This window comes from Sinohyriopsis cumingii, chromosome 6 (assembly GCF_028554795.1).
Source record: "Sinohyriopsis cumingii isolate HCF-2022 chromosome 6, ASM2855479v2, whole genome shotgun sequence".
Lineage (NCBI taxonomy): Eukaryota > Metazoa > Mollusca > Bivalvia > Unionida > Unionidae > Sinohyriopsis > Sinohyriopsis cumingii.
In genome coordinates this window covers 56,557,444-56,572,354 of record NC_142966.1, presented here as the reverse complement: position 1 = coordinate 56,572,354, position 14,911 = coordinate 56,557,444, and the positions used below count along the sequence as shown (strand labels likewise).

At 37.7% G+C, this 14,911-nt stretch overlaps 1 protein-coding gene across 1 annotated transcript in view; it reads right to left on the bottom strand.

Moving 5' to 3' along the window:
• LOC149796992 (uncharacterized) overlaps positions 1-14,911 on the bottom strand; it is a 60,240-nt gene that overhangs the window by 13,233 nt on the left and 32,096 nt on the right. Inside the window, exon 13 of the mRNA XM_089960682.1 lies at positions 2,360-2,561. Within this exon, the coding sequence (XP_089816808.1) occupies positions 2,360-2,561 (202 nt within the window). The remainder of the gene's footprint in view (positions 1-2,359; positions 2,562-14,911) is intronic.

Below are 14,911 nucleotides of genomic sequence, written 5' to 3'. Positions count from 1 at the left end.
TATAGAAGAAGAATGGTTGAGAACTATTACTTCTTGAAGTTCAATTTAATTTAACTATACCCTATTATGTGAAACATCTGACACAAATATTCAACAGATGTGTTTCATAAATGACCAGCTAGTGTGTAATTGCTAAATTTTGGTCTCGATTAATCAAGTAGTTTTTAAGTAGAAACATTTCATTTGACTCACCAGAATAGGCCATGACTTGATTGCAGGTAGTGTAATTAAAGTTCATGGTTTTGTTATCGTTGCATACTTTCCACTCGTCATTACTGGTCTGACATTTGATACTTCCGTCAGATCCATAATATATGTAATCATAATTTCCTCTGATGGCATCTGGACAATTCTGTTTTACATCGGATTCAAACCCTGGTAGAAGTACAAGTTATAAGTTATCCAAACTACCTGATAATACCTAGTTGCAAATAATGTATTCATTTACTAAGAATGAAGAAGAAAGATACTTGAGTAAAATGGCCTACCTTTGGGATCCTTAGGACAAAGTTTCTTACTGTTGCGGTTAACGTTTCGAAATAGTACGTGACTATACAAGCATTACAACATTACGTTATTATTGCCAAGTGAAAGAGAAATTAAACAAATATGCATAGCATCGGACAATAGATCTTAATCTTGCACCCTGTCGTAATATGCTTCTATTCATAACACATTTCCCAAAAGAAAACCAAGCAAACACGTTAAAGATCTCACGTACCTGATTTGATAAGAACATGGAATTGTTCCATTGGCTCTATGTTGTTCAGATTGCAAAGAGTTGTAGCATTGGCTATAGGGGCACTTGTCGACAAGTAAACTCTCTCCTGACCAACTAAAGGTTCTTGTGCTAAAGGCAAAAGAAAAAATGTGACATTACACACATACTAGTACAATGTAATATTATAACTGACACTTATATCAGACATATATTCGTGTTAATTATTGTGATGCCGTATATCTTTTATCAGGGAACAAGCAGGCATAAATATTACTGACAGCTGTAAGAATTATCGTTTTGGAAAATAGCAGAGCACATAGACAATACTGGGAGACTAACATTGATTTCTGACACACGAACTATAATTTGTATCTTGTACAAATGATTTAGATCCCAGCCAAGAAGTGATCCCCGCTCTTTTTAACTTACCATGCAGGAGATAATACATGTAAGACTTGGCACTCATTCTTGTAAATTTCATGCATAGGTAGCCATAGTATTGGACAGGTCCGCTTATTGTTTCCATAAGTCTGCAAACACAATCCATATTGAATGTAAATGAAAACAAAAGATAGTTGCTGCGAAGCCTTTAACTCTCGTCACCAATAGCAATTATATTAATCAATCACATTCGTATGTATTTTTGTAATATTTATTCGTGGAATGATATTACTAATTGTTTCTTTATACGATACCATAAAATACTGGATTTTCTAATACAAATAATCTTGTTAATTCACTGTAGTGCCCGTCAATAGATATCACAAAATTAAGATCAAGAAAACTTGGATTTATTTAAAGACGCCTCCAGTGCCTAGTGGCAAGTATGGTATTTCTGCATGAAATCGACCTAAGGTTAAATCCAACAATCAGGAATTCCTTTATTTTCTTCATTGCTCCTTTCAGTATATGTTTTCCCTTGAGTTAGGAAAGAGAATTAAGTTTCAACGTATAATTCTGTGCGAATGTACACATAAACAAATCTGGACATAACAGGTAAACCACTGACATTATCTTGAGGTTACGTCATGCTACTTCAGTCTGTTATACATATTACCAGCCAATAGGTTCTAGAATAAAAGGCTAATTTTGTTGCTCCGAGTGAACAAAGAATTGACGTTTACTCGTGGAGTTTACAAAGTCGATGAATCTACCCGAGTCACTCAGAGCAAAGCAATATCTTCTATTTTCATATAACCCGATCATCTTAAGTATTCGTATTATTTCTCTCGGTGATAAGAATCATTGTATAATTCTGCAAAAATGTAAAAGAGTTTCAATGTTTTGGATCGTCTGAGTCACCAACATCGCGTCAAGATTGCATACCAAAAACGCCTTTTGTTTCTAGATGCAATGTTTCGTGAAACGATTATTATATAAGAATACTTGACAGCCCAATAACACTAAAATGTTTTTATCAATGATCTTGCCAATATCAACTACTGTCAATTTAGGAAACACATTTTTCGTTTCCAATAATATGGGGCAAGAATCGTTGATAATAATCTTCAGTTAAATGCACCCATGTAAGCTGATTTAATTCGGTTATCCACTTTTTATTTGACATTAAGGCTTCTGTGAATCATTGAAGGCATGGATACTTTTCAGAGGAAACATATGAACATCACAATTACTCACCTGTACAAAAGAAATCCCTGAGATGTAAACATAGTACTATCAAGGCACTCCCAGTCCGATACTTTATGGCCAAAGGCCGTAAATGTCCAGCCAGACATGGTTTTCTCCGAATTGGTAATATTTCCCTTTGTACTATCCCGCCAAACTGAGTTCTTAAACACGTCAGGTAGTTCACACACAGTGCTAGTGGAGGGACTTTCCCCTGGGAATACAAATATGTCTACCTCTGAGAGACTTCATTCATATGTTAGCGTTATGAAAGCAAACATTTTCAACAAATTGTTAAGACATTCTACGAAACAAGACGCTTCGTTCACAATGAAATAATACTTGCAATAAGATGTTAAAAACCAGGAATATTAGCAATTTAGTTTGTATATAGACATTGAAATGTTGTTCATATTCCTAAATATTGATACAATGATATTAATTGACATTACAAAAATACAAACTTGTTGAAGAGACGATCATAACTCAGATTTATGCCAGCCTTTATGTACAAACTGTCCAGATAAAACAATGAAAAATGATTAGTGTTTTGAAAAGAGCGTGTCTCAGTTTCTCTTTTTAATTATTAGTTTTATTTGTATACAACTTGCAGAATTGGGAAGCCGCTGTATCACTTACTGCAGGTATCTGAAAAAGAAGAAAATGCAGTTCATGACTTAGTCGTCCCAACATCATTCAATAGTAATTTATAATAAATCATGCTTAACTGATTTATTGAATAGGAAAATATATATATAGAGCATTGTCTGTGACATGATATTAATGATTTGACACTCCAATTTGTGCAAGAAAAGTGTAAGAAGTAAGACTATGAACATTGGTGACAAGGCAGATATGATGAGTGAATATGATAAAACCATTTCACACCGTATGCGGTCATGGTCACTTTGGCTCCAATATCCGATCCATTGTGATTCTGCGCAAAAGAGGTTGGAGTCTGTCCCTCGGTGCAGTTCCTCGGAACCATCGTTGCAAAGCTGCCGTTACTTGAAATAGCCTTTATAGGAAATAGTACACATCATTAATATGACAAGTTAAGTGGCTGGAACAAGTTAACTTTAAGATAATCCCTGAAAATGTACTAATAAAGTAATTGACGTGCCGTTTCAGGTTTGAAAAGAAAATATTTTTCAGGTGGTTGATTTACTATCGTTAAGAAACTAACGGACACAAATTAGTCTATTAGATCTCAGCAAGAAAACAGTTTAAAATACGCAAAATACACATATTTGATTCGTGTAATATGTAAATACTTACAAAACAAGAAAATTGGTATGTGTTGACATTATCGACGTTGCTGTCATTATTGTACACTACAAGATAGGTGTACGTTTTCCTCTCAGCTACTACACACCATATATATATAAACTCCCTGAAATGTTTATTACAAAATATATATCTGCTCCTAAATAACTTCTGAAAAACAATTAAGACAACAATGGTTCTCAATACCAAGAACAAATCTACAATGCAAGTTTTAATAATTTATTTTATGATTATTAAACTTTAGAAACTCTTATTAAATCATTCATCTTTTTGGTCGTATCATACTCCTTATATGTTTTGGCATCATTAATATCGATGAAAAGCAACCAATACAACAATGGTTGTTAGGACCAAAAATAAATCTGGAATGAATGCTTTAATATTTTATCATATGATTATTATACCTTAGAAACTCTTATTAAATCATTTATCTTTCTAGGCTTTTTATACTGCTTACATGTTTTTGGTATCATTACTATTATTAAAGTTTATCATTCATGCACGTGAAATCAAAAGTATAATTATTAAATTGGAATGTCCTTTATGTTTAATAGTCTTGCATTTTTAGCAGTTGCATTCGTTACTTAAAAAAAGGTTTCCTAAGAACCTTACGCTGCTGTAATCAAAGTAAACGTCTTATTTCAGAAAATACATAGATACGTTATGGAATTCTATCGTACACAAGATATAAAACTCATTAGTCTAGTCATTCGCAGTTTATTATATGTGCATTTCCGTAACTATAGATATATCTTCGACTGAGAAATGAAAGTAAATATGTGAATCTTAACCATAGCAAGTTGCGCCTTCCACTTACTTAAAAAAGCCAACATTTGTGAAAAAAGTGAATAGTTGAATGTCATCGTCTTGTTATTCATACAGACGTTCCACATGTCCTGGAATCCTGCAAGGCTTGAGTTTTATCTGTACATATAGTCAAGAATACCACTGATTGGAACCAGACAATCTTCTTTGGCGGACACCTCAAAACCGGTACAAAAAAACGTACATTTTGGTAATATAATTGGTCTTCTCCCTGTGAAAGAAAGAAAGAGACACAAAAGTAAAATGTATTTATTCCACAACTAAATGAGATGGCATTATAAAACAAAATACTCTAAATGATTGACTGATCACCAATGATCTTTTAGAACTGTTTATTCAAGAGGACGGAGTTAATTTGTGTCATAATCTGTGAATATGTAATATATGATTAGTAAAATATCTTTGTATTAATATTAATATATTTTATTATGTTATTATTAATATTATTTCTTTTTCTTTCATGTCTATGTTGTTGTTCTTCCTCTTCTTCCTTATCTACTAATTATTATTATTATAATTATTACTGTGGCAAAGTTACCTGACACTAGAAAACGAGGTTATAATTTGCGATCAAAATGTACTTATATTACGCGGTGTCCACGGGAAGTACTCTTGTATAAATAAATGGAACGGAGGTAAAAAGGTGAAAGATTGATGCAGCTATATCGATATATGGAAATACTGCAAACTTGAGTACTCATTCCATGTTGTTGGGAGTTATATTGCACATTTTTATTGAACCCATCTTTGCCGAAGCTCTAAATCGTGTGTACGAAAGTGTACATAGGAGTCGACATAAATATAAGCGGAAGAGGGCTTTGCGAAGATAACAGAACACAAAACGGTATATTCGGTAAATTGTCATTGCGTCGCATTGCAAACAACTGGACAAGTTGATCAAACAAACATGGACAAAGATCTTAATCCAGATCAAAAACTATAATGTTTCGTCAAAAGTACATTTGAAGTTTCGAGATGAAACAGTAAGATCTCTGATTTAAACCATTAGGTATTGCAATACAAAGTCATCGGATTTATCAAGAAATGAAAGACGTTGAACTAAGATTAAGCTTCGCAACATGCTGTTGCTACTGATACTCATGTCAATTACCGTATTTTGAAAACTTATATTGCAAGCAGGCAAACTCGTAATTATTCTTGTTGTCCACCCAGGCGTCATTATCTTTCACCATGACCTAAATATGTGTATTTGCAATACATGATACAGACAAATTATTTGAAAGAAATGCACCGTTTCCATAACATACCGCGGTATTGCACTCTCACTGAGGTGAAATATTTAAAGCAGAAATTCAGCAGCAGAGCGTGTTTACTTTGAGTTTCAACTGGTTTGAATTGATACACTGTATTGCAATCGTCATTTTTATTTACTACAGTCTTTACTTTTTAAGTTTAATGGTATGTGTCCTTACATTTTTCATTAGATGACAGTAACAATCTCTGATAGAATGCAAATAAATAATTATCTCTGCAAAATATGTTTATTTTAATACTCTTTCACATACTGTGATGCGCTTTGAATTTTGACAAATTTATTTGTTTTTCTTTGTTTGAGTAGGCAATGATTGTCGTCAGCGTACTGCTTTGCGACCGCGTCTTGGTCTTCAGTGTACTTGCCACACACACACACACACACAGACACACACACAGACACAGACACACACACACACACTCATTCTCTGTCTGTATCATTGGCGTACTTCTTCGATTCGACATCTTTGCGGTCGAAGTTTCTATCAACTGCGGCATACTCGGGTCATAGAGAAGATAGAAAGGTTACCTGGTGCTTCTATGCTGGACGGATGGATCAATAGCGAGGACGCTGTTTGTATATATCGTCAGATCAACCTTGGTGGCGTACTGGGCGTGGTCAAGCCTCGTCCTTCTGAATATGTTACCAGCATGATGTACATGACCACAGCCGACCTGTTTCTGCTTTAGCACCGAATGCAGCAGCGCACCAGATATAGGGTTGCTCATCAACGTTTCAGCGTTTCTAGGGAAGCGGTACTGCCTAAAACTCGTCACACCTTGATAGGCTGTCCAGTACGTGCCAGCTTATCCAGCCGTCCCTCATTTATGCACCTAAGGTGTAAGTAGCGTGTCATCACTTGAGCTTTAGTTTGTTTAATTGGGCGGCATTTTTCCACCTACATTTGCTCCTTAGTCTCCTCGGTGTTGTCTGACATGACACTCAATCACTCGGTAGTTGGGGCAAGCCAGGTTCAGAATGAAGCACCTCTACATGCCCATGACCAAGTGTTTGAAAAGATCAAGGTGCTTCATAGTCCAAATGGCTTTCCTAGGCTTACTCCAAATATCCGTTGAGATGTAGGATCGATTCCTTGATGCCAGGCCTCTCGAATACCGTTATGTCTCTATCTGGCGAGTGTCGCTGAGGTAGCAAACATTATTAAAGAGTGACATAACCCCGTTGTTGACAAGGAGTAACTTCTTTACCGCGGCGTAGTCCCTATTTGTCGCCTCCATTTGATGTTCTGCCTACACCCACTATGTAAGCATCTCCTGTAAATAAGTAACGGGAGCTATTCTGTATCAGTAGTTCCACCCGATTTGTCACTTTAATGCACTTCCCAACACCTGTACCCGGAACACCTGCCACAGTACGTTCACCACTAGTACGTTCACGCCACAAGTTTGAATACATTAACACAGGGCGGGGCAGTCGCTAATGTCAAGGTCGATAGTGAGCCTCAGAAACTCAATAGGTGGCTGTTTTAATCGTCGAAACTATTGATACATATTCTGCAACACAACAGGCCGACAGGAAGAGTCAGCAACTCGCCTGCAGAGCATGAAACCTTTCCTGGTAAAGTTGAGTACACGTGTAAGTTTCTCAGCACGTCGCAAGTTAGATACACCTTGACAGTGGCAGTGCTTTTCACGATTACTGACGGGACAACGTGACACCATCCGAGGAATGTACCCGTGTGAGGAACGTCCCTACTCAACACTTAAATGCTGCTAGGTAATGCAAAGGGCGCCATTGCTGATGCAGATGTTTACCTTTGTGTCACAGACACTTAGGGCCGCTATCTACCAATTGATTTCCCTGTTTATGGCGTCACTGTCGCAAGCAACTGCAGAGCGATCTCAAAGTAGCGACCCCTTGGTGTCGCGATCGGCGACGAGAAAACCACGTCCAATTCGGGTTGGCAGAATTCATTTGGGTGGCAAGGAAAGCAATCAGCTCATGTATTATTCTAAGTATGTGGTATACTGCGCCTCTCATTGATCAGCCCTGGCTTCCTAGCTCTTCTTTAAACGATCGAACCCCACAGATGTCACGGAAGTCCTCAAAGTCGGAAAGCCCATCGTGATTCATCTCAGATTCAATCGAGGGATTTTTTCTTCATTCGATGGTTGATGATCAATATATCATATTAGCCAAGGTAAGGACAGTCATTGATGTGGCAAACATCAGCGATCAAATGGTCTTAATATTTACATTAGCGGCGGACAATTTCTAACACACCGATGCGCAGGAGAGAGTATTGTCCGTTGGCTTCCTACATGGTCCGGTCCTAGTCAGGTCTACGGTTAAGAGGTTGGGTTGTGTGCGTTTCGGTCATCTCATCAAGAAAGTGGGATACTTCGAGCCAGTCCATATCGGCAGCACAATAAGTGGCACCAACATTCCCAAGGCCGTGGGTTTCTTGTCGTAAGAGACGTCAATTAGGTTGCTGTTGTTGTCGGTCACTTTTGAGGAGAGTACGTACATCATGGCCAGGATAGGCTCATCAGTGTTCTGCTTCCTCCGGCGACTAAAGATGATAATGGTAAACTATTTGACCCCAGAATCATAGCGGTGTAAACAGAACTGTCTATCATGTCGCAATCACGCTTAACCCGTCATAGAGCGATGCCAACGCTAGAAAAGAAGGCAATAGTGTCTTCTACGTGGTCAACATCGTCGCTTAAACACTGACTGTGTACAGTAGCATAACGTTTCGTGGATAGTTGCATCGCTGGTCTTCAGCAGCACACCTTAACACGCTTGTTTCCTAGCATTTGGGACGAACGTATACAGTAGTCCCCCCGTCATACAACGCATTCGGGCATATGATTCCGCCAGATAAGGCTTGTCCACACCCTAGGATATAGAACAATCAACAATATTCATGCCTCTTTGGGCGCTAGCCGACCTCTCCAGAATGTTTGCGAACTATCTGCGCTCCTATAGAAATATTGAAACTGCTGGAAGACCTCGTAACCGTACTGAACTAAACATGGGTCAGCGACGTGTGCGTCATAGTAAAGATCACATTCGTACAGTCAACATTTATAAAGCTTCTCAGGCTGTTCTGAAGTATCTTCTGTCGAAGCATCTGCCACGCTTCAACTACGGCGGCACATGGACCGCGAATGTGAACCTTCAGCAACTCTACCCTGGTTGAGACGCCCATCAATGGACCTAGAATGCTACTGGAGCGATTTATCTAATTCGAGCAGCATCGACATAAGCGGCTGTCATACGCTTGAGGTGGACTTTATTCGTGGCCGAAGGGCCACTAGGTGACATGCAATCGGCGAGTGGCTTCGCTTCATACACGTTATTGGTTGGATGAATGCCACACGTCACCTTTGGAAGGCTAACAGCCATCTGAACGAGATCTGAGTTGGCTGGACCATCATTCTATCTCATTCCCCGGTCTTATTATTAGGCTTCAGTGGCAAATAAAATGCAGGTCTACAGCCACTCTGGCCCGATAAACAATGCCTTGAAGTGGTTGAAATAACATAAACCATATGTACCTGTTGGTCGCTTACCAGGACGAAATATTGTTTCTGCTTCGATATTTGACGGCGTATACAAACGAGCTGTAAATGGCTATCGTGACGAACCACTACAACGGGATCTAGCCATTATTCATCATGACAGAGGCCAAGGATGTTATCGTGGTTATTCGTATCGATAAGCAGGTCTTATCAATTGCCACATGATATAGCAGTTCGAGTTTACAGGCGCTATTTTGCAGATTCTGGCATGGCGGTGATCCACGTGCATAACAGAGATTTCTGAATACTGCAATGATTTCTCCGAGTGATTATTTGGGCACTAGGACGCTCAGTTGCTTTTCTGAGAATTAGGTGGACGTTCGCAGCGTAGTTTGTTTACAGTGACTGAATACCAGGATTGCCGCCGTGAACCAGTAGGTGGCTTTATTTTCTAGCACAAGGCAAGTCGACACTACTCGCATCCCGCCCATAGCACCTATTGCGTGCATGTACAAGTCTCCCGTGTGGACCCTTTCGGATGAACATATAGCGCAGATTCGGTTATAGCTGGATATTGGCCGTATAGAACAACGCAGCACTGTATACGTCTTTTCTAGTGGCCTATCACTCGCAGAAAGAAAAGTTTGGCCAAACGCATTCCCGAAACCACACGATGGTTCAGCGTCTCCTCACAATTTGTTTGCGACGAAATATATAGACAAGGTACTCCTCAAGCTTTTAATGAGGCCCTCCGGTCCTTTTGATGTGACTAAGTACTAATATCGTGAACCCATCAGGTGGTATCCATGTTTTTCTTATCCAGGGGCGAAAGGTCTTTCCTTGTCAAGCTATATACCTCTCTTTTATGGCTCTTGCTACTAATAGCTGAATTTCTTTATCTGAACTCCATTTTACACTTGGAATTCTTAATGTAATGCTTTTTTTAGAGGTCAGTCTTGACAGTTGGTATATATATTCCCTGAATACGTATGGATTATGAGCTATCCGCCTGTCGGATATAATGCATCTTGAGGAAAAGACCTCCTAATTCGGCATTTGGGTATCCATTATATTCGTTGTTAATCTTTACTACAACTCTTGTTTAGCGACACTGCTTAGAGAAGTAGCTATCGTATCGTAGGGAAGAGCACATCGGTGAATAGCAGCCTGGCCTTAGCTCATTTACGCACCTGTATATGCTTGTACAAGAGTCTCAAGGTAAATATACTGAAACGAAATATACAGTCTTACCAGTATAGATGGACTGAATAGGACTGGGTATGGATTTTTCTCGTGTGAACTGCCACACGATTTGCGCTGATTTCTATAGTCTTACCAAACGCGCTATTATTCAACGGTTTAATGTAATCACTGTGCAACTCGCTTTTGACTTTAGCACTCTGGTGCATTCATTTGGATATAGCATGCCATCCACTGACTATGATCAAACTCTTATGATGTGTGTACTTTGGAGATACTCATTCCATGACTAGATGTAAGATCGAGACTACGGTAGTGCACGATATATCCCCTTTATTGATGATATTGTGTACAGCTTTGTGTGGCCGGTATAGCTAACCTGTTGCTGGATAGTCACCCTTTAGAGTCTATGTGGATAGCGGGTAGTCGCTATGGGTATCGTATGGTTTTTGTGGATATTCCAAGTTAACCTCGAGAAGGTAACCCTCATGGTAGCCCGTCAGAGACGACCGGTCGTTATTCTCTGCATCATCAGCCAACAATAGAGATTGTTGGAGAACATATAGAGGACCCAGGTGGTAGGTGTATAGGTTTCGTAGTTAGGATAATTTGATAGCAAACTCAGAACCCGTGGTCCTAGCTCATTCCAGGGTTTATAAATTAGTGGAGAGGTCTATGCAATACTTTGAGAAAGTTAACCTCCTTTGCTGTCCTATCCATTTTCAATCTGGTTCTTCGTTTGCTAGATTTAGATAACGGGCCTGGTCCGTTAGGTCCGGAATGAGTGGGTGCCTTGGAACCGGTATTCGTCACTGCCTTGGAACTGGTAGATGGGGTTGGCTGAATTGCTAAATGATCTCCCCTTTCGATTATCATGACGATCGCTAGAGTGAACGTTGGCGATAATGTGTATAATATGCAACATTTTTAATAAGTAGAAAATTGTCGCTGGTTGTTGCCAAGATCAGCTTTGGTGTGTTATTGTGCATGCTATGGTACCTTGCCGTCTCATAATGTGATTAATGATAGTCACTGGTTAGAATATGCTTTTGCTCCAATGCTACTTTAATAGATTGTTTATGCTGTGAATGGGAATGGTACCTACCACGTATTTCCATTATGTCAGTTGCCCTTTTCCTTCTCCATATCGCTGGGTATGCTCTGAGCGATATGTATTAAAGCATTTTCGCCCACATGATGTTGTTTTTTTCCAAGGCATCCAGTTACACGCGGTAGTTTCTCTTTGAACACTAGCTACTTATTGAATATCATTAATATACAGCGTCTCTAACGTTGCGTGTTGCTGGTGTTTGCTTGTTGTGCACCTCTCAATCGTCGCCTTCATGTTTTATAATGGTATCCGATGGACACACCTAAATGTTACTTGGTTAACCGGCATTCTTTCCAAACACTCTTCGCCCTACTATCCAGATCCGTAAATGTGGCACACATTTGTTTCTTTCATAAATTTATTTTACTTTCTACCCGGAGTAATATTTGTGTTATCAACAAAATAAACGTAAAACCCTGATATTACTCTGTCGCACGCAGAATATAATGTTAGCTTATAAAAATGACTTAGATTCAAACCAATGTGTGGCACCCGCTCTAGCTCACGTACGATCCAGGAGATATAAGTAAGACTTTGCACTCGGTTTTAAATATGGTACAACTGTAATATTGGACGTGTCAGCTTATTGTCTCCTTAAGCCTATTAAGACGTCAATTTAGAGATGTAAAATAGCCCTTAACTAAAATTACCAATTGCTGCCTTAACAAACCTATCAGATTAATTACATATTTGTGCAATATGTCTTCTTGGAAATAGTATTATGTTAACACCAAATAACCTGAGGACCTTCACGATTCTCATTGCTTCTCGAAGTGATAACTAGAACAATTCTACCTAATATTATATTGGTAAATCTATCGTCATATCTAATGACCTAATGAATTACATTCTGAATTACAAACAAATAACTTAAAATACTTAAGAACCCACTAAAAGTAAAACGCTTTTTACTACAGTTTTCAATTAAATAAGGACCTATCAATTTTGGAGGAAGCATATTTATATTTAGCAGCGCAAACTTACATTCAGGCTATTAAAAAGACATCAAAGAAGTAAAATTTGCAGATTAAACACTTGTACAATGGAGACAATATTGCCTTACACTGAGACTAAAAATCACTAGCTCTGTTGATGGAAAAAACGGTTACAAATCATTTAATGTAACCAAAACGTTCTAAATCATCAATATCAAAATAAATGAGAACTTTCACCTAAACTGTTCATGCATTGCCTCGTAATAAATCAAGTTATATCTTAATGTCTAAAAATAGGTCACATTTACCATGATCGTAAAGAAAAATGTGATATATCCGTTAAATTAGTTTCATGCACGTGTAGAGCGCGTTATAGGGTTAGGGTTAGGGTTAGGGTTAGGGTTAGGTTAGGGTTAGGGTTAGGGTTAGGGTTGTTTAAAAGTAGGGAATAAGCTAAACATTATTTTATTACATTGTTTGACGGAAGATCAATGCATGAATACATCCATCAAGAAACAACCAAAGTTAATTTTATATAAGCGTACGAGTTTTTAGAATGTAACAGGTGTGCCAGCATCGATAAACAAAACGACTAAACAATAAAAAGAAACATAATTGTAGGTGACAAGAAATAAATAACATTGCGAAAGAAATTAAAGGAGAAAACATTAATAGAAATAAAGCTAATTTTCACCACATTTAAAAACGTATAACATACTTGCACAAAGTTACAAGTCTAGCATAAACATAGAATAATATAATATCATTATTGTATACCTAATGTACATCATACACACAACTCTGAACACAAATTTCAATTGAATTACATTGTATCATAGCAACATTTTCACTGTAAACAATATAAACTTACCTTTTCAATCTTGAAATTCCACGATTTTGAAAGTTGCAGTTAAAGTGGGAATGTATTAACAAGTGACTAGCTCTTTGTCTGAATGAAGAGTCCATTCGCCGTGAATGTGATATTATGTTCTCCATGTCTAACAATTAAAATAAAACTGAGGCACAATTTCCTCTGGTAATAATCTCTGCCTAAATAGTTAGCCTATCGCGATATCGGAAATAGTTATGGTATGACCTATTTAACATTTCTTCGATATACATTATACAAGATGGCGCCACCTCTTAACCGATTACCTTTTGCATAATGGTGCTGCACAACTGTTAAGTGGGTGTATGCGCTGCGCAGTATATGATATTTATAATATTCTTTGTCTCAGCCATTAACATCAACACATAATTAACATGATCTACATATTTAAATTATATAGTAGTCTTTCTACTACGCTTAATTTACAAAGTCTCTACCCTCTTAATTTTGTTTGTATTTGTCTTCGATTCATTTTGGTATTCAATTTTGTACAGCTTTTGGCAATAACTTTAATTTTAAAACAGTAATCTGTGTCGATCGTTGACTCTGCAAAGACATTAAACATGAATTGCATCAATATTTTCTTAGGATATGTAATAATCATAACCAGATTTAATAGCGGTACCACAGCTTCTGCAATCAGTGCCTCTACTTAATAAAAGACAGCGATGCTCGTCATATAAGTCTGACATACATCACTCACTCAATAGTTTACACATTTTCTTTAATATATATATATATATATATATATATATATATATATATATATATATATATATATATATATATATAATGTATGACGTCTGCATTTCCGTGGTCAGGTATGGACGCATACTTTCGCAAAGAACAGTTACGAGTGAGATGGCTTTAAATTAGCTTATCCATTACATACTCAACACTGATCCAGTGGCCTAAGTGGTTAGAGCGTCCGCTTCGGTTCTTGGAGGTCGAAGGATGGAATGGTACTAGCAACTGCCTCGCTTGGCGATCAGCGTTAGGACTGGTCAGCCTGGTGTTAGAATAATTTGATTGTGTTGGACATTATGCTTCATGTCTGCTGCATCATGTCTGCTGCATGATGTAAGAAATCATTGTAAACTGCCACACTACAGACATCGTAGAGTTATGACTGAAAATGTTTAATGCTACGTTAAAAATCTCACAGACGCACATTCAACGACATATTTACCTTTTTAAAACGTGTCAATTACGTAATTTGAAAAGAAACCAAAACTTACCGATACATTCTGCGCCAGCTTATTTGACTTATTTACACGAACTGCAAATTTCGTCTTGAATATCGAGATTATAATGTGTATTTCGCACAGAATATACTCATCGAAAGATGTCAGAGATGCAAATATAAGTGGAAACTGACCATTTACGAGGTAATACAAGTATTCATATTCAGTTCTTTACGTCTGTTCCATGTATAGGTTATCCGAGCAAGGAATTTTATCTCCATTTGTGTCAGTCGACCTTTAAAACCTGCAAAGAATCAAACCATAAACTAATTGCAAAGGTGCTTTCATCAATCAAAATACTATTTCGTTTAT